At 48.7% G+C, this 23,977-nt stretch overlaps 8 protein-coding genes across 8 annotated transcripts; 5 read left to right on the forward strand and 3 right to left on the reverse strand.

Moving 5' to 3' along the window:
• Positions 1-252: 252 nt before the first annotated feature.
• Positions 253-1,385, forward strand: N7469_000457 (ribosome biosynthesis protein MAK16; the record flags this gene model as incomplete). Its single annotated transcript, XM_056639377.1, has 2 exons — positions 253-311; positions 491-1,385. 2 exons carry the CDS (start codon positions 253-255, stop codon positions 1,383-1,385), a joined length of 954 nt encoding a protein of 317 aa, XP_056505134.1.
• An 833-nt stretch (positions 1,386-2,218) lies between these two features.
• Positions 2,219-2,890, forward strand: N7469_000458 (uncharacterized protein; the record flags this gene model as incomplete). The annotated part of the gene is made up of 1 exon (XM_056639378.1): positions 2,219-2,890. The coding sequence occupies one exon, from the start codon at positions 2,219-2,221 to the stop codon at positions 2,888-2,890; it is 672 nt and encodes a 223-aa protein (XP_056505135.1).
• An 883-nt stretch (positions 2,891-3,773) lies between these two features.
• Positions 3,774-4,964, forward strand: N7469_000459 (uncharacterized protein; the record flags this gene model as incomplete). The annotated part of the gene is made up of 2 exons (XM_056639379.1): positions 3,774-4,132; positions 4,214-4,964. The coding sequence occupies 2 exons, from the start codon at positions 3,774-3,776 to the stop codon at positions 4,962-4,964; spliced, it is 1,110 nt and encodes a 369-aa protein (XP_056505136.1).
• Positions 4,965-5,741: 777 nt separating this feature from the next.
• Positions 5,742-6,660, forward strand: N7469_000460 (uncharacterized protein; the record flags this gene model as incomplete). The annotated part of the gene is made up of 2 exons (XM_056639380.1): positions 5,742-6,174; positions 6,272-6,660. The coding sequence occupies 2 exons, from the start codon at positions 5,742-5,744 to the stop codon at positions 6,658-6,660; spliced, it is 822 nt and encodes a 273-aa protein (XP_056505137.1).
• Positions 6,661-6,988: 328 nt separating this feature from the next.
• Positions 6,989-8,732, reverse strand: N7469_000461 (putative MFS sugar transporter; the record flags this gene model as incomplete). The annotated part of the gene is made up of 2 exons (XM_056639381.1): positions 6,989-8,094; positions 8,162-8,732. The coding sequence occupies 2 exons, from the start codon at positions 8,730-8,732 to the stop codon at positions 6,989-6,991; spliced, it is 1,677 nt and encodes a 558-aa protein (XP_056505138.1).
• A 2,618-nt stretch (positions 8,733-11,350) lies between these two features.
• Positions 11,351-15,213, reverse strand: N7469_000462 (aminophospholipid-translocating P4-type ATPase NEO1; the record flags this gene model as incomplete). The annotated part of the gene is made up of 2 exons (XM_056639382.1): positions 11,351-13,323; positions 13,377-15,213. 2 exons carry the CDS (start codon positions 15,211-15,213, stop codon positions 11,351-11,353), a joined length of 3,810 nt encoding a protein of 1,269 aa, XP_056505139.1.
• Positions 15,214-15,892: 679 nt separating this feature from the next.
• Positions 15,893-21,984, forward strand: sec16 (COPII coat assembly protein SEC16; the record flags this gene model as incomplete). Its single annotated transcript, XM_056639383.1, has 3 exons — positions 15,893-16,327; positions 16,389-21,351; positions 21,404-21,984. The coding sequence occupies 3 exons, from the start codon at positions 15,893-15,895 to the stop codon at positions 21,982-21,984; spliced, it is 5,979 nt and encodes a 1,992-aa protein (XP_056505140.1).
• Positions 21,985-22,578: 594 nt separating this feature from the next.
• On the reverse strand, positions 22,579-23,873 carry N7469_000464 (checkpoint protein HUS1 family protein; the record flags this gene model as incomplete). Its single annotated transcript, XM_056639384.1, has 5 exons — positions 22,579-22,605; positions 22,654-22,730; positions 22,811-23,603; positions 23,660-23,778; positions 23,831-23,873. The coding sequence occupies 5 exons, from the start codon at positions 23,871-23,873 to the stop codon at positions 22,579-22,581; spliced, it is 1,059 nt and encodes a 352-aa protein (XP_056505141.1).
• Positions 23,874-23,977: the final 104 nt, after the last annotated feature.

Consider the following 23,977-nt stretch of genomic DNA (forward strand, 5'->3'; position numbering starts at 1 on the left):
GCGTGACTCGAAGTCAACTACTCTTAGACTCCCTATTTTACCCTAATATCACTATAAAGTATCTACAGACTGTTCAACCATTCACAATTGTTGTTACTGCGATATTAAGGTCGGAAGGCGGTCTGCGGGCGGTGACCACTGACGGGCCGCCTATCGATAAGCACGCACGTGACCCGCTCTTTTTTTTTCTTCGATCAACATTTGCGGCAAACGAGCTCTTCAGCACTGAACATCACCTCTTCCGTGCCCATCATGTCCGACGAAATTGTCTGGCAGGTGATTAACCAGCAATTCTGCTCTTACAAATTAAAGTGAGTTGTTTTGAAACAGTTCCTCCCTGTGACCCAACACCTCTTTGCAGGATCTTGAAGAATCAGCTTGATCCGGAAAACCTCTTGCGGAGATCGTTAGCTAGCAGAGAAGCAACGGGGTTCGAAAAAAAAAGGGGGGGAAACGCTTTGGGTAACAAAGCTTACTGACAAATATCTAGAACTACAAAGGATCAAAATTTCTGTCGCAATGAATATAACGTGACCGGCCTTTGCAATCGGCAGTCCTGCCCACTAGCAAACTCACGCTATGCAACCGTTCGCTCGGATCCCGAGACCGGCGCAATGTATTTGTACATGAAGACAATTGAGCGAGCACACATGCCAAACAAATGGTGGGAACGAGTGCGATTGTCGTCGAATTACGCCAAGGCCTTGGAGCAACTGGACGAGCGTCTTCTGTATTGGCCGAAGTTTCTGACGCACAAGTGTAAACAGCGTCTGACCCGCCTGACGCAGGTTAATATTCGAATGCGGAATATCGCGAAGGAGGATGAGCGACTTGGTGAAAGAGTTGTTCCTAAGCTTGCGCCTAAGATTCGGCGTCGGGAGGAGACGCGTGAACGAAAGGCTTTGTCTGCTGCGAAGGTTGAGCGGGCGATTGAGCGGGAACTTATTGAGAGATTGCGCAGTGGTGCTTATGGTGATCAGCCTTTGAATGTTGATGAGGGGATTTGGAAGAAGGTTCTTCGTGGATTGGAGCGGGCCGGTGATGGAGAGCGGGATGAGGATTTGGATGATGGTGAGGAAATTGAGGATGAGGAGGAGGAAGGTGTTGGGGAGGTGGAGTATGTTTCTGATTTAGATGAGGAGGAGGATTTGGAGGATATTGAGGATTGGCTCGGTGAGGGTTCTGGTGACTCTTCTGATGACTCTGAGGAGGAGAGCGATGATGAGAGTGATGATGAGAGCGAGTCTAGTGAGGATGAGAAGAAGCCCAAGCCTGGTTCGAAGAGAAAGCTTCCTGCTCCTCAGGCCAAGCCTCGCAAGAAGGGTCCTCGTATCGAAATCGAGTACGAGACCGAGGGAGCTGGCAAGGATCATGTCATGGCGTAAGGCTTGTCGAGGGGTTTTGGAAAAGTTCGTCTGTTGCATGGCGTTGTCGGTTGAAATTTTGTTTTTGTTCAAGTTGTTTTATTATTGTTTTTGCTCCCTGTGTTCTGTGGGGATCATTCCAGATATTGCATCTCCTTTATATACATATCTGTCAACTCGATCTAGATACCATTTGAATGCTTACAGCTTGATCTGATATTTAAGTTCCTAGATACTATTAGCACAAACATCTCCCAAGCTTGCAACTGCATTCAGCATGTAATTGACTAGTCTTCCAAGTGTCTCAAGTAGATCAAGCTGTGCTTGATGAACTGCGAGTGCTTCCACGGGTTATGATGCCATAGTAAGTACTGAGTGGAATGCACCTTATAAAGTAGGGTGGTGCCCACCACCCTACTTTATATAATATGCAAATATAACAATTGGTTCATGCCAGTGAATACGCACATTTAAGTGTCTACTTTGAATAATCAGGGGCTCAGGCTCATCTCCTTTAATGAACTGCAATTCTTCTGAAACGAAGTATAAAGATCACGTGCCCTCCTGTTTCAACCGCCTTCGTAGTCGTCTTCGCCTCTTCTTCTCCAACACATCCACAGGAGCCGGCTCTTGTGCTACTCAAGCCTAATTCTGGTCCTTCTTGTCGCTATCCAAGCCCCGGGGAAATCTTTGAAATAACTCAACAATTTCATCATACATACTTTTGATTTAATTCCTCCCGCCATAGCTTCAAAGCGATAGCTCCGCATCAACCCCCCCACCCCACCTCCAGACCGTCTTCTCCAATTACGCAAACATCGCGAAATAACTTCCACCCCGAAACTCAAGTCACAATGAGTTCCTACTTCTCTTCATACTCTTCATCTTCAATCACAAGTGCTCTTGGCTCTCGACTCAACAGTCTCCGCCGCGCAATTACCCTCGGCGACGAGAAAGACGACCCCGAAAACGAGGACTGTTCACACATTTCCAACGCTCTCCGCGCCTACTACATCGAGAAAGGCCGTCCATTCCCAGCATGGCTTCCTCCAGACCCTAAAGCACCACAAGCCGCGCCCGCCCGTGTCGTTGCAACCGCTCAATCCTCCGGGCAGAACCCCGGCTCAGGTGCCTACGGCCGTAGTGGCGGTAGCTTGGGTGATCTCTGGGGTGATTCTGGTAGCCCAGCACAAGCACCCGCGGCACAAACAACTAGTCTCCGTCGTGGAAGGGGTGGTGCTGCACCTCCTCTTGTTCCCATGCACAGCGCGCCACCTGGTCCATCTGTCTCGCCGTCCCCGCCACTCATGCATTCTCAATCCCATTCGCCTTCTCCAGCCGGCGCGAGACCACTACCTAGTCAACGAGCAGGATCGCATCAATCTCCTAGAGTTAGTCAAGACCGGCCTGGTGCGGGATCTGCCCAGGAAAGACTTCGGGCTCGATTGCAGGGTGGTCGGTCTCCAAGTCCGAATGTTGATCCTAGTGTGCGGAAGCCGGTTGGTGGATCGGGTTCTCGGTGGTGATGGACGATTCATTGTGGTTGATTACATAGTCGCATAGCGTTGGGTGTTTGGCTTTGGTTTTATTCACCGTATATTCTTACACCTACTGCTTAGTAAACCGTTGGATATGACTGTATCTTTAGATTTTCAAGAAACTGATCAATTGAGTACGTACAATCTTGTAGTGGGATATCTCGATCATACTAGGAAATATTTGTGAAGATATAACAGGTTACGAGGGAACCTTATGGCTGATGGTTATAAGCAGCTCATTAGCATGGTAAATATGAAGCCTTTGAAGAGTCAACCCGATTCAAATATCCATTTACATTTATTTCACTTGAATTTGTTGAATATGATCACTGTTTATGATGCTATAACTATACGATCTTTCAACCTGACGCTCGATTATTATATTCAGCTTCGTACAGTCACAATCTCTACAGAATCCACCTAACCCTAGGTAAATTTGAAATCTCTCGCTGATCATCAAATCCAGTCTACTTTCTATTTAGCCCCCAAATTCAGGGATCAAGCAAGTGTCTTGAATTTATCATTAAGTTTTGCGGGTCAGCTCAGGCCCTTGGAAGGCCTAACGTGAACAACAATTGGTGCAAATACAAGAAGTGGGAACTGATAGACGGGAGATATTCCCCATTCTTGATGGTCAACAATCCAATTGTATCTTCTGGGAGGATCCCAAGTCATGGCGCAGGGTCTTAGTACTTATTCTGCATTGACGAATAGTAGGATAAGCCAATTTCGTTGACATCTAAGCCGCAATTTGATTTCCTTTGATCTTCGCTTTCTCTATTTCCTCCCTCTCTGTTATATTTTGTGGTAATACATTCGTGTATAATCACTGTAAGCCAGTGGACGGAGTATACTATATGACTCTTCCATAATGACCGCAACAGGCCCTTCGAATTTTGGTCCTCTGACTACAATATTTACTCCCCCGGCATGGTGTTCTCAAGAACAATGGATTGCGCATAATACCAATAAAGGAGGGACTCTCCTTCGTTGGGGTGCAACATGTGATGCTGGATCTATTGGATTCGCTTCAGAATGTTATCCAAGTGGTTGGACTGGCTCTAATGATAGCGCGTTGAGTTATAAGGGCTTCTCACCGGGTTGGGGATGTCCGATGGGATTCACCGGTGCTGCATCTGCTAGTCGCATCGAGCAATCAAATCATTTCGTCTTGTCAGAGTATATAACTGACTTGGGAGATCATGATGTTGCAACTGCTTGTTGTCCTAGGTAAGTCAAGTGGCTCTCTCTCTTTGGTATTTTTGGGAGATGCTGGGGATAATTCTAATGTGGTCGGGTTGGTTTTGATAGAAATTATGACTACAATGGTCATTATTGTGTTAGCCATACTCTCTCCTTCGCATCACCTCGTACATTCCTCTCACAATCTGATGATCAATGCTTCTCATCAACAAGTTTCAAATACTTTCAATCTATCGGCACAAGTGGTCCAACAGGCCAAGCAACTTTTCAAGCATACCCCGTTATAATCGTTCAAGATTCCCGTTCTTCCACATCCATCGCTCCCCAACCAACAAATAGTACCGACTCAAGTGAATCGAATGGACTCTCGACCGGCGCAAAGATTGCTATAGGCGTTTGTATTCCGGTGGGAATCATAATCATCGCCGCTATATGTTTTATATGGTGGCATCGACGACGAATTCGTGCAAAGAAAGCCGCTTCCGGCACTAGAAGTGCTACGAACTCTTTACAGCCTTTGGATCCTTATTCAGGAAAACCGGAGCTGGATGCTGGAACAGCCGTGAACCCACAAATCAAACAGGAGCTACATGCAGATGATATCTCTTCACAGGGCGGAAGTAAAGCAGCACCGGCGGAATTGCCGACATTACGGAGCAATGTACCATCTGAAATGCCGGTTCATAAGAGTCCGGATACGCCGCAGGCTGAATTACCGGGTGATTTTGGTGTTGTTGGGGCGAAAGATGATCGGGAGAATGAACTGTCGGGTGAAGGGGTTGAACATACTGGAAGTAATGGGCGAGGTGAACTCGATTCAGGGAATGACCGTGATCAGGGGAGATTGTCTCCGGAATAGAAGTTGAAAGAGAAATCATCATAACCGAAATGGACATGATTTGGCATAACCCAGGTTGTGTGTGTGTGCGTGTGTGTGTGTTGCAAAACTGTGTATATACTAAAACGGATGATACTTGACAACCTTCATGTTGAGTTCTGAGAATGGTTTTACTGCTCAGACTGTAGTGTTTTCGTAATATGATTTCAAGTTAACTTCATAGACGTAAGGCTCTATTCGGTTACCCAGTAATACCGGCAATATATGGCTTGAGTTTGGTTATTCAATAAACGCCTAATAGATAGCCATACTAGGCATATTTGCTACTGTAGCCTTGCAGAGAGGATAGCAAACTTGTTTCTCGTCCAGGTAACTTTACTCTCGTTGTAGGACTGGGTAGATCTCTTCTTACTTGTGAATAATAGATAACCTAATGTGCTCAGGGGATCCCTGCAGGAATGTAGAAGAATGAGAATGTTTTCCAAGATTTCCTGTTATCCTCAGTTGTTGAACGGATTTCATCACCGAATTCCGTTGGAATCTCACCTGCTAGATATTACTATTTACCTCACCTATACAGTTATTCTTGCATTTCTCTTGGTAATTTGCATAATAAGAAAATTAATTGTACATGGCGTTTCCGTTCTTGATAGAATTGCAAACGGACTTCACTGTCTAATCCCGTACACTAGTACAGCATATTCAAGTCAGTATAAATGAAGATGTACCCCCTAGTACTATAGCCATTACACCTAAACGCAGTTTCCTACCAACCCAAATCACTCTGAGCATACTATAATGTCCAAAACAGTACTTATCACTGGTTGTAGCGACGGCGGCCTTGGAGCTGCAATGGCAAAAGTCTACCATGCCAAAGGCTTCTCAGTCTTCGCTACGGTACGCAACAACACAAAAGCCAAATCCCTCATCGAAATAAACGGCATAGAAATACTAGACCTAGAAGTCACCTCGATTGAATCTATTCGCAAATGCGCTGCTATAGTTGCAAAACATACCGGGGGGAAACTCGATATTTTGGTGAACAATGCTGGCGTCAACGCCATTGCACCACTTCTTGACGCGGCCATCGAGGATGCGAAGAAGGTATACGATGCGAATCTCTGGAGTATTCTTGAGATGGCGCAAGTATTTTCACATATGCTCATTGCTGCCAAAGGAACAATATGCAATATCAGTTCGGTGTCTGGAGAAATGGTTTTTGCTTGGGCAGGTTAGTTCAAGTTGCTGATATATAACTTACGCTAATATAGCATCACCGCTTTATTATCTGGTCCTAACATTTCCAATTCAAACATAGGTATATATAGCAGCTCTAGAAGTGCGCAGATCAGAATTTCTGAGACACTGCGCCTGGAAATGGCCCCCCCTTGGCGTCCGAGTCGTCACGGTCATCCTCGGCGGCGTCGAAACAAGCGGAAACAATCCTACAAATATTGCAGATCTCGAATTGCCGTCCGACTCGCATTATCAGAAGATAGCCTCTGTCATTGATAGGCACAAGAAGACTCAAGTTCACACGAACAAGCAAAATATCGACATTGCAGCTAAGAACGTCGTGGAGGATGTTCTTGGTGGTCATGGTCCTTTTATTCGACGCGGACAGGCTTCTACTCTTAGCTGGATTTGCAATACTTTCCTTCCTTATGGATTGTTCACCAATATGATTAATAAGGATTCGGCTCTTGATCAAGTCTGATATTTTGAGAATATGCCGCGAATTCTATGGGGTTTTGATTGAAAGAAATTCTGTGAAACATCGTAGTGTAGTGCCATCTTAGATGAAACAGGGGGTGGCACTATACTACCTAGTTAGTGGTACAATTTGAGAAATCAGTGTTTTTAGATGCGAATGCTTGTTTTGATTTTTTCATTTGCAATTTGATGATTTGATGATTCATTTGATTGGGGTATATTGCAGTACATTGTGTGAACATGACTACATAAATCATCTATAACGAAAAATAAAAAATCATTGGACTAATATCGTATCATTTCATTCTCCAAAGCAAGTTGAAGATATCCCTTTAGTTCTTCTTGTAAGGCTCAGGAGAGAACACCTTCTTGAAACGGAAATGGCACAGATCCTTAATGACCTGAGAGGTCTGCTTGAGATTCTGCTTCACAATGACCGAAGTGGGCTTGGAGAAGAGCTCATCAATTTCCTCGAGGGAAAGGTTCTTGGTCTCTGGCATGAAGATAATCTGGTAAACCCATCCGAGAGCGGCAATGCCACCGTAGAAACCGAGAGTCAGGCCAATACGAGTCATAGCCTCCATCATGCGAGTGAAGTTATAGGTCACGATGAAAGAGCACAGGAAGAGGGTTGCATCGGCAGTGGTCATTCCGTAGTGACGAAGGTACGTAGGGAATACCTCGGACGGAACGACCCAAGTGAGGCAAGCATAAGAACCGAAGAAACCCATGTATAGAATGATACCAGTGAGGTAAAGGCCCTCTGCGGTGGCAGGGTATTTGTTATAGTCGATGGTGTATCCGGCACCGACAAGAACGAGACCAATGAAGAAACCTGGAAGCATGGCATTGGCCCAGTAGCGACGACCAAACCGCTCCATGTACATAACAGCAGGAACACAGCCAAACAGCAGTGAGCCACCGCCGACCAAGGACATGAAGATGGCAGTCTTGTCGTCGAAGCCAATGTTCTTCATCAGTGTAGACATGTAGTACATGACTGCGTTAACACCGGTCAACTGACCGAGCATAATCATGATATTGGCGTAGACGATGGCACGGCGGGCACGGGGCTTAGTGAAGAAGTCCATCCAGGCGTATTTACCAGTGGCAGCCTGTTCTGCGCTCTCGGCAGTAACAGCCTGGCGCATACCGAGGAATTCATCCTTGGAGTCGTAGTCGTTGAAGCCACGAATGCGTTTCCAGACGGCGTAAGCGGCGACATCACGACCCTTGTGCATAAGATAACGGGGACTTTCGGGAAGGAAGACCATGCCGACCAACAGGATGGTGGAAAAAACCAGAGAGGAACCGAGAATGTAACGCCAGTTACCCTTGACATCAAAGAACATAGCGGCGACAGCGTATCCCAGTACTTCACCAAGGGCGATATTTAGTTGATATGCGGACACAAGGTTACCACGAATGCGACTTGGGACTGTGAGAGATGGAATGTTAGTTTTCTACATATGACGAATCGAATGTTCGTGATAGGATCAACTTACCACACTCGGCGACATAAACAGGTACAGTACCACCCTCAAGACCAACACCGGCTCCGAGGATGAAACGGCCCGCAAAGATCATACCAAAGTTCATGGCACCAGCCTCCAGGGCAGCACCGACGGTGTAAAGAATACAAGAAACAATGATAGACATCTTACGACCGAGATATTCATTGGAAGGCGAGAGAATCAGAGCACCAGCAACAGCACCAAGAGGCATACCCGAGTTAACCAGACTGTTCAACGAGTCACTGAGGTGCAGATCCTTGGGAAGATCAATAGCACCAGAGATGAGAGACTGATCAAGACCTGAAAGAAGACCTCCCATTGAAGCAAAGGCTACCAAGATGTAGGTGAAGATAGCAGGGTTGTTTAGAGTAACCTCGAAAAAGGGCTTGGGCAATGTCTGCAGTTGTTCCTCCAGTTGTGCAATCTCTGCATCCATCGCAGCCTCGCTCAGCTCACGATCCTCCTTGGAGTCTTTGATATCCTGGACATCGTCCACTTCGAAGGCACCTGCCTCCTTATCCTCTCTGTGCGAGTCAGAAGGGATTTCTTTAACGTCGGCCATATTGATGATATATCCCTTGCTAGGGTGCCGAGAGCAAATGGGATTAATTTATAGAAAGAAAAGAAAAATGAATGAAACGAGCCAGTCGTTCCAGACTAATCCAGGTCAAAGGATATATAGATCGGTAGATGAATAAAAGAGGAGAAAATAGAATAGAGAACGTGCGCGGGGAAAGGGGGGGAAACAGGGACTATTTGAAGCAGATCTACTCCGTACAGAATACTACCACATCACACATTACATATTCGTAGTACAATGACGGCCGGCAATACACTCAGGCGCAACCAAGAAAAACGCGAGACCAAAGACAAAGTGGAGAAAGACTTCGGGCCAAAGAGAGAAAAAAAGTCTAAACAGGCTGGAGATCGACCCCACGCATCATCCAATCTGGAGGGAAAAGACGGGATAGAAGCCGTAGCCTCCTTCTTCTCCGGAAAACTTGTCGTCTCTGTCTCTCTCCATGTGGAGAAGAGGATCCATTCGGCCAGCCGAACCAACCACGGGGAAAAATCGAAGCCGGGGGGGATCGGGCATGCAAGTACCACGTCGAGAGCTTCGATATTTGTTCACCGGTCGCTCAAGAAGACCTAGTTGCCCGGGAAAACGAGGGGAAACATCCCCAGGAGTCTAGGGCGAGAATCAAGAATGTGGAGGGGAGGCACTATGTACCGGCCCGGGGAATTCGAGGGGTTTGGTCGGGCGTACTGAACGAATCGCGATGCAGAAAAGCTTAACCTGGGGCAATCCCAGGGGTTTTACCCCGTGGCGAACGCTTGGACATTCTTGTATTCTAGGGTGACATGCATTTTCTATTCTACTTCTACTGTACATACATAGTCACACACTGCTTTGTACGGGTACTCGGGATCGCACTTCTGGAAGATTCCCGGCTTCCCGTGTTAGACGTGTAAAACTCGGCCTGAGAAGCGGCCCTTGGCGGTGCGGATGAAGACTTGGCCGAGTGTAGAAGGGGGCCCGCAAGCCGAAAAAAAAAACGGGATTCACGGGTTCACATGAGCACTTTCTTTCGGACAGTCTCCGGCTTTGACTAACATGGAGTCAACTAAAATACATAATTAAAAGATTTGTTTGCGTATTTTTCCAGAGTTGGGGTTCCCCATGGAGACTCCAGTGCCGTCATCGGTGACACCTCGGCGAAATATGCACCAGTTACGATGCGATGTGGGCGTGGGATGGAAACCGAATCCCGAATCTCTTATATATACTCCCGTACTATAAAGGTTAATCTACTATGGAGGGTGGAGGAGGTTTATTTGATGGATCTCTTGCTTTTTTTCGCCCCCAGCCATGGCGCCGGAGACGATGACCGTTGCGGGATTTCAAGGCGAGCCGAGATTCTTATTTGTTGGAATGTGATTTGGTGGGGATGACATAGGGGAATATCGAGTTGTTGGCTGGTTGGAAATGGGAAATCTCGGAACTGTTAGACATTACATGGCCATGTCATCCCACACCCAGGGTTGATGTCCAGGAACCAGGCTTGTTTTGTTAACATCTGTTGAAGATCTACAGTACTGGGCTCTTGGCTTTCGCTATATTCCGTGGTTACTTGGTAACTTTGATTCAACTTTTTCTCATACGTCAGATATACTCAAGGGCTCCAGCCACTATACTAGTGTCGGTGATGAGTGGGATGATCTTGATTTCTGACCGCGTCTGACCTTGACGCAATAAAGTGCGTTCTGGCTGAGCCCTGGAGTAAAAATATATCCATGTGGTTTCACTAAGTGGGGTGCGTTAGTGGCTGGTCAAATAATGCTAGACTAAGCGAGGATTCTAGATGTTGATGGTCTGATATAAGTATCTGTTTCATTGCGTGGCAATGGTGAAAAGTGGAATCTTCCCATTTCTCATCACGGTAGACAACGAATGGCAACTTAGACTACGTTGCTCGACCCCAGCAAAAAGCCATTTCTACTTAGAACCTTGAATAAACAGACAGGAGGAGAAAAGAAGGGAATAGGCATAGATCTACAATATTATAACAAAGGCCTTCCCTGTGACTGGCTGGTGGCACAGCCTCGAAAAAGTGTAAAGATTAGGTGGGAAGTTAGATACCAATGAAACCAAGTCTATGATCCAACTCTAGTTGCAATATCATCATTCTATATTCTGTGGAATGTATTATAGCATTGCTACCTTGGTAGCAATTCATACTAAGAGTTGTCTGGGCTTCAAGACTCGTGTTTGATGTCAATCACGAGTGGAGAGCCTGAGCAAGCCTAGATATTACATCCTCCAGACAGCCCAGACTTTCAACCATGGATCTCCACAACGGCTATTACCAGTGACAGGTTGTCCTTGCCCATGTGCAGGGGCCCAAGTCTACGGTAAAGGTAAAATGCAGTTTCCACGAGTGGCAAAATGAATGCTGAATTGGGATGCTATCATCACCCTAATCTATGAATGAACATTTATTCGAGTATATCGCCACACAAACAAGTCAAAGAAATGGTTCACGCTTCCAACGCCTGATGCGCTTTGCAAAAGAGATGCTTGGGTGGATATACAAAGGACAAGTGAAGACCATGTCCAAATAGAGAAGAAAAAAAGAAAGAAAAAAGAACGAAATGATGAATCAACGAGAATGTTCCTCCCTATCCGCGGACCTTTCGGTAGCTTGGAGGACTCCAGGATCGCCGAATCAATTTCACAGCCCATACAGGGACCAACGAGACGGCCAGCACGGCAAAGACGCGCCATAACCAATCAACAGTGATGACATAGCGCAGATTGAAATAGTCACCGAGGAAAGGTATACTACCCACATACAAAAGCAGGGTGCCTACCAAGCAGAAGATCATCACGGGATGCCATGTTGTGATTGCAATGGCAACCATGCCCAATTCATTGAGCACAAGGGCCGTGAAGGAGACACTGATCAGGCGGGGCCCTGTAATGGTTTGAAGCAAAATCTGAGACAAGCCCTGAATGACCGCACCTTGGTAGACGGAGATCAGAACCCAGGAGAAGAACGAGCGGTAGCTAAGGCTCTTCCCCGTCTTTAGTTCTTTGTATAGCTCCGGGTAGAGGTTGGCGAGTCTCTCGTCCACATCACGATCGAAGACGAGTGAAAAGACTGGGGCGTTTGTGTAGACTGTCGCATAGCCGATCATAAGCCAATTGATGAAGAGACCCTTGGGATCGAAATGCCCAGCAATGCTATACATTGTTTGACAGACACTGATGATCAAACCACGGTGCATGATGAATTGAGCAAGCTTCGCCGATCGTTTGTATGAATTGCGGCCATGCCAGACCAAAAGCTTTGTCAAGTGATGGAATTGAGTAATACTGAAATCGGCGGCGAGAGAGGCCTGTCGGCCCTCTTTACCCACAATACCGATTCCAACATCGGCTGCTTGGATCATGGACACATCGTTACCGCCATCACCAATACAGCAAACGCGCTTTTTGGTGTGTTGACGGATTAAGTTGGCAATCTCTGCTTTCTGGGTTGGCGAGCAACGGCAAGCAACCACGGCTGGTAGAAGCACAGCAACAGAAATGAATGCAGTGCGGAAATGACCAAGCATGAGATTGAGTGACTCTCCGTCAATCAGCAGACAACAATCGGTCTTGTTACGAAGAAAATCCAGAGCCTCCTGGGCGACAGACTTGTCCGTGACCTTTGAGACTGTATGGATGTATTGCCCTCGGGAGACTAACTTTGCAGAGATAGCAACACAACGTGCTGTCTCGACCTTGTCTCCAGTTAACATCCAGATTTTCACTCCAGCGTTGCGCATCAGTTCCAAGGATGACTTGACGTCACGCTGTAAGCGATCCTCGACACCAGTGACCCCCAGAAGCTCCAGGTCCCGTTCAAGATACTCGGTCACGACCTTGGCCATGCCAGCATCACGGCCCTGGAAAGACATAGATGCCTGCTTGTACTTCGCGGAGAATTCTTGATACTGTGAAAGAGAAAGTCGCTTACGTCCAACGACGAGTGTTCGTAGACCTTCGCGCGCCATATTGGCGGTTTCCTCATCAAGCCAATCATTCGCGGCAACAATCGAAGACATCACAGTGTCAGCACCTTTCTGATAGAACCAAATCTCGGGTTCATTTTTGCTTGGTGCTTCAAGATCATTTTCATCTTGCTGGAATTGAACGATGATACCCATTCGCTTGCTGTCTGATGTGAAAGGAAAGATGTCGAGAATGCGAACACGGACAACAACCTGTTTGGAGTCTGTAGATTCGAGAACAATGCTTTGACGGTCACGATAAGCTACCTTTAATCCGACCTCTTCTGTATAGCGGACAATGGCAATCTCGTCTGGAGATGATGCTTGATATGTAGTGACTTTACGCCCATCCTCTTCTTCCGTCGTTGGGGTCACGTTGTGACAGACGGCGAGAGCCAATATAATGTCACGAACTCGGGAACCAATTTCTCTTCGGGTGCGTGGTGCTGCCCCCTGGCCAGACTGAGTACCAAAGACAGTCGAAGGAGTTGTCAAAGCGTTGCCCGCAAAACCTTGACGAATAAACGACCCGACCTCGTCCATTGCCTCATTAGCATATGAAACGGTACCGACATGGATCTTCTTAAGCTCCATTTCTACAAAACATTAGCTTCCAATACCAGCCTGGTGAATTTGTTCAAAGACTTACCATTTTGAGTCAAAGTTCCAGTCTTATCCGAGAGTAGATATTCGATTCTGCCAAGATCTTCAGGAATGGTGCTGGTCCGCACGACGGTTCCTGGTATATCCTTGTCTCGTTCGATGAAACGACCATATACCGATTTGGCCATGTCCAAATTGACTCGTAGACTCATTGGGATGATCGTGGAGAAGAGAATCAGGTAAATCATAATCGCAACATACCAAACCTTGTCATTGGTTGGCTCAAATCCCTCCAAGGCGACCAGCACCACGGACAGAGTGAGCGTCAATGCACATAGAATTTTGGTCAGATTGTTGATTTCATATTCCAACAGGCCCACCTTGGAACGAGATGGGGAGGTGGAGAGAGCGGCTCGGGTCTGAGAGCCGGTGTAAATGATTGCGGCGTATGTAACGGTATTGGAGGCGAGGACTGTATTGGCCCAAGCGGTGTTATCAATAGTCAAAGGCGCAGAGTTGGCGTTGTCAGTTTCACCACTGGGAGTCCGTCCACTTGGAGGCTGTGATGTAGTAGATTTATTGTAGTGAGCGTCGTAGAATCCCGTGGGAGGACCCAGTTCGATCGTGCCAACAAATTCGTTGACGCGCTGATCAGGAGGACTCGCAGTGATCTTGAGCCGAGGGAAATCGCTAAATGGCAATGATTGAGACAGGACGGACGGTAAACGAAGTTTCCAATCAGTTTCACCGTCTAGCTGGTCCGTTCGAATGAAAGTGTCGCTGGAGGAAGAAGCGGCATGGGTAGTACTTGAGGAATCAGCATTCGCTGAGGTATCGGCGGCAGTTTGAGAGGGACCTTGCTCTGAATCGAGTAAATCAGCAGATACCTCAGGGGCGTCTTCATCAAATGAGCTCGGACGTTCGGCATTGGTGTCATTTGAGAGGCTTTGCAGGATCACGACGTCGGCAGGGAGCCGCTGATTCTTTCGGACTTTGAGAACATCTCCGACTTTCAAATCTCGGGACTTCTTGGTCATTTCCAATACATTCGCGCGGTCAAGAGACAGGACGGTAAATTCTTCAGAGTTAGCCTCCGCATCCCGCCGGCGGCGACCTATATCATCCAGAGCCTCCTTGCCGAGAGATATCGATACCACGAAAGCCAAGGGAGCGATGTATGAGGACATATATCCAATGCGAAGCACCGGAATGATTTGTGAGAGGGCGACGAGGAGGAAGTATATGTTGAAAAAGAAGGAGAATTCGTTGTAAAGGGTTCGAGGAAGGAAACTCCAGGGGGTATATTTCGCATTCGAGACAACATTGGGAGGATATTTAGTTGATTGATATTGACCAACGAGAACATCACGAGGAGGTTTGACACTTTGATCATTGTTACCAGACCTGCGAAGGTGGTTCGAGGCATTTTGGAGGAAACTCGGTCCCCGGAAGCTCGGGAGGCGTAAACGGCTGCTGCTATTTTGGATAGGCTCATCGTCCTTGAACAAGCGAGTTGAGCCCCGACGATCAAGAAGAGGGGCGTCGTCATCTGTCAAATTCCGTGAGCTACCGTGTGACCGGCGCATTCCTTCCTCAACCCGGTCTTCTTGTAACAGCGCAGCTGTATCCTCTTCAGGCTCCCTTTGACCAGAGGGACTTCTCCTCCACCGACTCCCCACCCCAACGCGTAAATTCCGTAAGGCAATCCCTGCGCCATAATTTCTTTCACGACCTGGGTAATCCCTGGATAGTCGAGAAAATTGTTCTGGTGTTGCGCTGGGATCTAGCTCTTCTAGATCCAAGTCGTCATCATCGGAGCCTGAGTAGTCGCCGGGATGATCGGATTGTTGATGGGGATGTAGATAATCATGCGAGGAGTTCATGATGAATATGCTTCGAACAGTAATCCACTCTGAATCATGAACCAAAAGACAACGGCGTACGAAACAATAAGTATAGGATCATTTCAGATACTCGGTCGAGTTGTTGTTTGGAAGTACAGCGCCGGCATAGTGGGGAGGAAAACGAGTGTAGAAGATTGAGTATCAAATAGGCAACCAGGCCAGGAATATACAATGAATCAAGCAAAGTTAGATTCACGAAAATCCTCCAATCTGCGTGGCTCAATGTTTGTTGCAGGCGAAAGTTGCGCTGGAAGATCGTCGCTTGTCGTGATTGCCTGTGTATGCGCCGTCATGTGATGCTTGGTGATATGTTCAAATGTCCACCGCCTGCCTTATTTGGAGACAAACGTAATGTGTCTTTTCGGAGAAATGTTAGTCCTTATCCCCCAATTGGGCAAGCGGATCTGGGGAGGCGCGACGGTGCTTTGCTCTTCGGACGAAACTCTTTGCGACTTCATGCTTTGTTTCTTCTTTCTCTGATTCCTGTTGCTTCTGCTTTAATATTTTATCGCTGTTTAATGGATTTTTAATTGCACAGGGCTTTTGAGTTCTCAATCTCGAGTTTGTTGACTCGAATGTCACAAGAGACGTGTCCAGTTACTCTCTCCCTCCGAACTCCCAAGGCGACGAGCCCACGTCGTCAGCATATCTATTGATAATGGCGCAAACAATAGTACCGAACGACCAGGTAGTGGACAGTTGGAATCCTGCGTTTCGACCGGACTCGCATAATCAACAGCATGAGTCGACTACATCTACAGATCTCCTGGCCAGAGATGACGCCAAACAAGCTCCCGCTTCCGACGTGAAGTCCCCTTTAAGTGACGACGATTTCTCAGCTTGGGATATGCCTGAGGAAACAGGCCCGATGCCTTCTATCGACACGACTGTGGAAACCCCAACAACGGGTGCGCCGGCGACTTTAGAAACTGGTGTTGTTGGTAATAATAAACCGGGCGTTAATGGCACCACTGACGCAGGTCTTGTGGAAGAATCGACATCAAATGCTCCTCAAGACCCCTTTGCGCAAGGTGCCGAACCTCTGCAACCACAACCCGCTCAACCTCCAGCTCCTCCAGTCGAAAATGCTCTTGTCCCCGATGCCACCAAAGCAATTCCGGCCTCGGCTTTTGACAACCCCCCCACCTACACAGCCCCAGTCCGAGGCTCAGCCCGAACAGTTAACTGTCCAAACAACAGAAGTTGCTGAATCAACTCAAGCTCCTGAGCCTATTGCGACTATTAGGGAGGGGGCCGAGTCTAATACTATGCTGGAAGATGCTGCACCCGTGCAGTCGCAATCCGAAGAACCACCGACTTCTGTCGAGATGGCCGAGGCCGTGGAGCCGGAAGTGCATGCCACAAAGACCTCAGCAGAGACTGAATTGGATTTGGGAAATGTCGAAGCCACACATCAACCGCCTCATGCCGAGTCGGCCCCTACCGAATCCGTCTTCAACACTGAAACCCAAGAGGACAATGCGGCTTCTTTCTTTGATGAGATCAACGAGGCACAGAATCCGGTGGATCAAAATCCTGGTCCATGGGATAACTTAGACGGGAAGGATGCTGCTGCCCAGCCAATTACTGAGTTGCCTATCCGAGCGGCTGAAACTACGCCACCAGTCGTCACAAGTGTACAGGATGAAGAGGTCGCAGAGGATGGTGATGCTTGGGGGAATAATGTTGACCTTGATGTCGATTCCGACGGGGATGACTTCTTCAATCAGCTTAAGACCCAGACCAAGCCCATCTTTGGGCCTCCGGAGACCGAGTCGCGATTTGAAGAGGGTGTTCCCCTACTCGACGAAGCTGCTTCTCCCAGCTCCCCCATTCGGAACGAATCTCACGACCTGCCTCAGCAAACGTCTGTTGACAATCTTTTCGACAAAGATGAAGATGAAGATGATGCAGATGGATTCTTCAGTGGTATACAGAAATCCGAGCCTAGTAAAATGCCGTCCCTACATATTACGCGCAAAAGTACTTCTCAAGTGATGGAATCGATTGGATTCGAAATGGCCTCCCCAGCCATTGCTTCTCCTACCAGTGATATTTCCGCGGCTGCACAGCTTGACAGTGTCCTCAACGGTGCGTCTTCGGGACTGGCTGCATCCGAGCCTCAAACAGAAGCCGAAGAACCATCTGAAGCAGATATTGCTGCGCGATGGGAAGCCGAATTGAGTGATATTGGCGAGGATGATATGGCTGCGCGCTGGGAGGCAGCTCTGAGTGATGATGAGGACGATATGCTACTGGGAGACGATGTCCAACCATCCCCCGGACAGGGAGCTATTCCTCAAGCTACTATTGCGCCCACAACCAACGCTGGACCTACTGGTCTGAACAGTCCTTTTGAAACCCCACAGAGTCAGGCTCGACCTCGTCCCATTCCCGGTGTCTATACTCCGCATCAGCCAACCACGGGTGATTTGGTATCTGGAATCTCTCTTCCTGGAGCTCCTCCGCAGGCCAACCCTCCTATGCAATCATTCTTTTCGCAACAGCCCTCCAACCCCGTTGCAAAGAGAGGAGAAAGCTACACCGAAAAATCGAAGGAGGGCTATAAATCACCCTACGATCTTCCAGAAGACCTGTCTCGTCCTCGTCGGCCAGTAGCTACTCATAAACCTGTTCCTCCCAAGGTAGAAAACCTGCCTCCTCCGCCTGCTAGCCTTGGTATGCCCCAACAGACAATGACTCCCTCGATGCCCTCAGCACCTTCAGTCACTGTTCCGCCCAAAACAGCACCTGTGCCCCCACCAGCACCCAAGAACTTCTTTGAAGAACTTCCCTTGCCGCCTCCTAGATCTCGCCCTGCGAGTTCTGGGCGATATACTCCCGGGCCTGCCACAACACAACCGACTGGACCATCTCAAATGCCACCACCACCTCCTCAAAATGCAGGCATGATGGCTCCACCTCCTCCCCCGGCCAATATCCAATCGGCGCAGTCCTCTCTGCAGCTGCCAGAGCCCATGGACCCTTACTCATCCACATTGGCCTCAAGTGCGCCTGCCGGTCCCAGTGCCGCTTCAAGATATTCTCCCAAACCTCCAGCTCTCAACCCAGCCGCAAAACCACCGTCGCTTCCACGATATTCTCCTGCACCTCCTCCAACATCTGGTGCTCGCAATCGTTACGCATCTCAACCATTATCTGTCCCTGGACAGCAAACGCCTCTGCCTTTTCAGCCTCGTACTTCAAGCCCCTTGGCATACCACGAGAAAGTGTCTTACCAGCCCGAAGATGGGCAATCGCAACCGCAACAACCTGAAATGTTGCCACCATCGCTTCAACCCTCGGCTGATCTTTCCCCTCCTCGTCAGCGTCCAAGTATTGACCAAGGGTCGTCGTACGCGCCACAACCTCTCAACGATCCGTCAAATGCATTGGCCGTAGATACTGCAAGCCCGCCAGTTGCTCCACAACAAACTCCCCCAAGGAACCGCTACGCTCCTCCAGAATATCTAAATGAGTTTGCCAATCGCGTTGCCCCTAGTCCTACTCAGGCTTCTCCAGTTGTGGCATCGGCATACACACCAGCCGTTTCAGCGCCTGCTGTCACTGGACAAGATGGACTAACGTCGCCTCAAGCTCCCGGTTCACAATTCGCTCCGCCACGCAGATCTCAAACTCAATCACCTGGACAGCAAGTCACCAGCCCCCGCTCCTATGTCCCGTCTATTGAGCCTCCACTTCCACGACCCGCATCGGTGCACGGATCTGGCTCACCAACAAAGACATCAAACACCTATGCGCCTGCGCAACCCACTGCAGCTGGCCGGGCTCGTGCTTTGTCTCAGCATCTTGCTTTCATCACCCCTGTGGATGGCCAGGAGCATGACGGCTTGCAACGTTGGAAGGGAGCTCCGATATTCAAATTTGGGTTTGGCGGATCAGTGGTTTCGTGCTTTCCTAAGCATACGCCACGCTATTCTGCTGGCCAAACGGCACCCATGATTAAACCTGGCCCAGGCGAACCCAAATTTTCGCAACTGAAGCAGTTCTTGCCCTCGGCTGACACTATTGTTCCACACCCTGGTCCTCTCAAGACCAAGGCCAAGAAGAAAGATGTCTTGGCCTGGCTCTCTAGCAAGATTGCGGCGTTTGAAAACGAGGTCTCCCCTGACTTTGACCATTCTAACCCTGACGCACGAAAGCGTCACGAAGAGAAGATCCTGCTCTGGAAAGTTACGAAGATTCTAGTCGAGAATGATGGTGCCCTTGATGGAACCCCTGCAATTCAGCAGTCCCTTCGCCAAGCCGTCTTCCCTAACTTGCCCAGTGCAGATTCGGATGGCTCATATGGGGGTACATTCGCAAATTCGGGAAGCTTGAGGGCTCTCAACACCTCCTTACAGTCAGATGCCGTGGATTCTCGTTGGCTGGAGGACCTGCGCAGCAACTTGTTATTAGGTGAACGCGAGAAAGCCGTCTGGGGTGCTGTGGATCGCCGTCTCTGGGGACACGCCATGATTGTCGCATCAACGATGGACAAGTCTGTATGGAAGCAAGTGGTTCAGGAGTTTGTTCGACGAGAAATCAAGTCAACGACAGCCAATTCCGAGTCACTTTCGGCTCTGTATGAGATTTTTGCTGGCAATGTGGATGAAAGTATTGATGAACTGGTCCCCCCATCTGCACGAGCTGGCCATCAACTGATCAGCAGGGCAGACGGACAGGGAGCTCCCAAAAATGCTCTCGATGGACTGGATAGCTGGAGAGATACACTTGGATTGGTTCTTAGCAACCGCAGTTCCGAAGACAGCCAGGCATTGCTGGCGCTTGGGCGCTTGCTCGCATCGTATGGCCGTGTTGAAGCAGCTCATATTTGCTTCATGTTCTCCGGAGCTGCCATCTTTGGAGGTGCCGATGACCCTCAGACCAATATTGTGCTCTTGGGTGTGGACCATCAGCGCTTCCCTTGCGCACTCATCGACGAAGATTCCATTCTTCTCACTGAGGTTTACGAGTTCGCTACATCTGTCTTAGCAAGCTCCCCAGTGCCCACGCTGCCATATCTCCTTGCCTTCAAATTGCTCCATGCTAAGCAGCTTGCTGATCAAGGTCGCAAGTCCGAGGCACAAGGCTACTGCGATGGAGTTGCGGCATCCCTGAAGGCCACCACTCGACCTTCACCATACCATCATCAATACTTGTTCATCGAAGTCGATGAGCTTTCTGCGCGCCTCCGCCAGACAACTACCGAGGCTGGCTCATCATGGATTTCTAAGCCAAACATGGAGAAGGTTTCTGGGTCTATGTGGGCCCGCTTCAATAGTTTCGTTGCTGGGGACGAGAGCGACGCAGCATCGACAGGCTCTGGCAAGGCTGGCGAAGTTGCAGACATTGGTCCTTTTGCCAACATTGCTGGAACGCCGACTGTTAGCCGGTCTCCATCCATGTCTGATCTTTATGGATCTTACCCTGGCGCTGGAGCCCAGTCGATCCCTGCTGGGGGTCCTTCTCGGTACTTGCCCTCTGCCAACCAGTATGCGCCCAATGCCTCACCGGAGCAACTGCGTGGGCGGTCTTCTATGGACTCCCAGCGTTCTACCTCTTTTGGCCCTATTTCTTACGGCCAACGTCGAAGCTCGCAGGAAATCTCATCCCCTCCGGCCGATGCCCAATCGTTCTCGGGTGCGTCGATGTATGGATCTCCAGGTGTGCCTGGGTATCAGCCCACTCCTCCCCAGTCGTCCTACATGCCTCTTGCTCCGGTTGAGGAAACTTCGGCTACTCAGTCACCTGTGGATATCGCTCCCCCTCCTCAATCAGCGTTGAACGGGCTCTTCTACCAACCCCAAGGACAGGACGCGGCCAGCCAGTCACCTTATTATCAAGGTCCGCCTGGAATGCCACAATCTGAAAGCAATGGATACATGCCCCCTTCAGCCAGTGCCAACGCTTACGAGCCACCTTCTCATACCCCTGCCATGGCCTCTGCGCACGACGAGTCACAGGAGTCTGTCGAAGAGGAAGCATCTAAGCCGAAGAAGTCCTTTATGGAAGACGAAGATGATGACGATCTAGCCGCCCAAGCTGCTGCTCTGCAAAAAGCCGAGAATGACCGCAAGGCAGATGAAGCTTTCAGAAAGGCCGCCGAAGAAGATGGTATGTTTCAGATACGCGATTATTTATATGACAATACTGACCTGTGCTATAGCCAAGAGAGACCAACAGCCTTCCAAGAAGGGATGGTTTGGTGGATGGTTCGGAGGTGGCAAGAAAGAAGCCGAGCCGTCAGGCGGCGGTCCCATCAAGGCCAAGCTGGGCGAGGAGAACTCATTCTATTACGATAAGGACCTGAAGAAGTGGGTGAACAAGAAAGACCCTAGTAGCGCCGAACCTGTTCGCGCCACGCCGCCTCCTCCTCGGGGATCAGCTCCTCCCAGTCGGGCTACAAGCTATGGAAGTATGCCTCCACCACCAATGCCACCCATGCCTCTTGGCTCAGGAAGCAGACCACCATCCTCATCGAGTGATGTTCCGCCTTCGCTTTCATCTAGCCCCGCTTTCTCTGGTCTCGGCGTGCCTCCTACCCTTGGTAGCTTGCCACGATCCGTCTCTACCGGTGCGGCGGTTCCAACGCCGCCTGGAAGCTCGGCAGGTCCACCTCCACGACCGTCATCATCCTTGACGCATGCTAGCTCTATCGATGATCTACTGGGTGCCCCGCAGGCACGCAAGGGCAATACTGCTAAGGGCAAGAAGAAGGGCCGCTATGTCGATGTCATGGCTAAATAATCTTCCAGCTTCTACACGGAGCCTTGGAAGTACATCTTGACAAGTATTGGCTATCAAGATGGATAACATTTTCTTTGTGTTTTCCCTTTGTTTTATTATGCCCTCATGCCTTGATTCGCCTTTCCCCCGATTTTTCCTTCGCCAATGTTTGTCTTTGTTTCACATCGTATCATCTTTAATAGACTCCCCATTGTCAGGATTCATTTTCCTTCCCCAGCATTTTGCATGTTGTGTTCTGCAGTAAGTCAGATACAACTTCCCATTCTCATGACGTTCTTGCACTCTGTTCCAGCTCATCATCGCAAGGCCTTGCACATATCTTGCTTTTTGTTGTTCTTTGTTGCGATTGACGTCCGCAAAGCGAGGGAGACTGTTATCTCCTTGCATCATGTATATCATCATTCTCCCTCGCGATTATACCGTGGCTCATTGTTCTAGTTTCGCTTGGATCTGTTTTTACTTCGCATGGCATTGTCCATGTTTATGTTTTAATAATGAACTCTCTAATTCTGCAGCATTTCGCTTTTGATTCTCATCTATTAATATCGTAACACTCGTAGATAGAACATCTGTATGCTCGACAGGTATACGCCGTCATGTCGCGAATGAGTTGATATAATACTATATTGAGTTATTAGAATTGCCATTGTGCGTCGTTGGAGAACTCACCGTCAAGCATGACTCTTCCCCATTCCAACTGCCTGGAAGATAAACGTAAAGGACGAGCGCCGTTTCATTGATGAAACCTGTGAGGCGCAAAGTTAGCGAAAGCCGAAATCACCGACTGTAGATAGCAAATAAGGCAATGAGCAAGAGAACCACTCACAAGCAACCACCTTGGGACTTAATCTCCCAACACTCAAAACACGACTCCAATCTTTCCCATCAATGCGCACCTTCGCCCATCCAGACTCATCATCTTCCCCAACCTCTCGCATACGCTCACTTGGCAACTGAGAATACTGATCCTGGGTTATATGAGCCGGATCCAGCGGTGGGTTAATCAACGCAGACCAAACACTCGCAATCCTCAATTCATCCGTCGCAATAGCAAGCCGTAATTTCCCATGCATATTTGCAGATAATTCTAACTTGGGCGCGGAGTTCGCCGAGAGAGCTGACGCCGCCGTATTCGAATTCGAAATCGAGTCCGTCGTTACTAATCCAGCTTGTCGACCTTTTGAATCCGTTGATGCCAATTTCGTAAATCGATCCGAGATATTCTTTAATTGGGAGAGTCCGGGTAGAATGATATGGACATCTGGATCTGGGCAGTGTGGTTCATGGAGACCGTCTACGGCTGATTCGTGAAGGATTTTTATAGGTATTTCTTGCGTTATTCGTGTTTCTCGTTCGCGGGCTCGTCGATCTCCTACTACCTCGCCTGTTGGATCTGTGGTTTCCTCTGTTGCTAGGGCCATGTTCCCCTCTGTCCACTCGGATGATAAGACTGTTAGAGCTAGGAGGGGCATTTTATCCTTTTTCGTGAGACGGAGTTGAGATTGTGATGCGCCGAATGTGGAGCGGAGAGCGCGATTTAAGTTGCTGATGTTGATTTCGATATTGATTGCTTCGGAGTTGGATTCCATTTCATAGGTGTTTTCCTCGAATATGGTGTCCTGCGCAGCCTCTCAGTATATTGACTGGTGTATGAACTTCATGGATGATCACATACAACGGGTATTTGAGCCCATACTTGGGTGCCTTGGTCTGGGATGATGGTGAAGCGCACCACATCGTACTCTAGTCGCATCCAGCATACTTTGCCGAGCGAGGACAGCGAGGCTGTCAGTTCTGTATTTGGGTTAAATACTAAGCTGGTCAATTGAAGCAAAAGAAAACTAACTTGAGAAGGTCCTTGTATTCTTTAATTGAGTACGAAAGCGCATCTTGACTCGAGGTGCTTCGATGTTGTCGGAACAAAATTGAGGCTGTCACGTCGACGCGTGCTTATCTTATCGTGCGGGCACTTTACGCGGTCAACTTCGACCTC

Source organism: Penicillium citrinum, assembly GCF_028827155.1.
Source record: "Penicillium citrinum strain IBT 23319 chromosome Unknown utg000001l:1.0-4955037.0:1.0-4956770.0, whole genome shotgun sequence".
NCBI classification, from domain to species: domain Eukaryota; kingdom Fungi; phylum Ascomycota; class Eurotiomycetes; order Eurotiales; family Aspergillaceae; genus Penicillium; species Penicillium citrinum.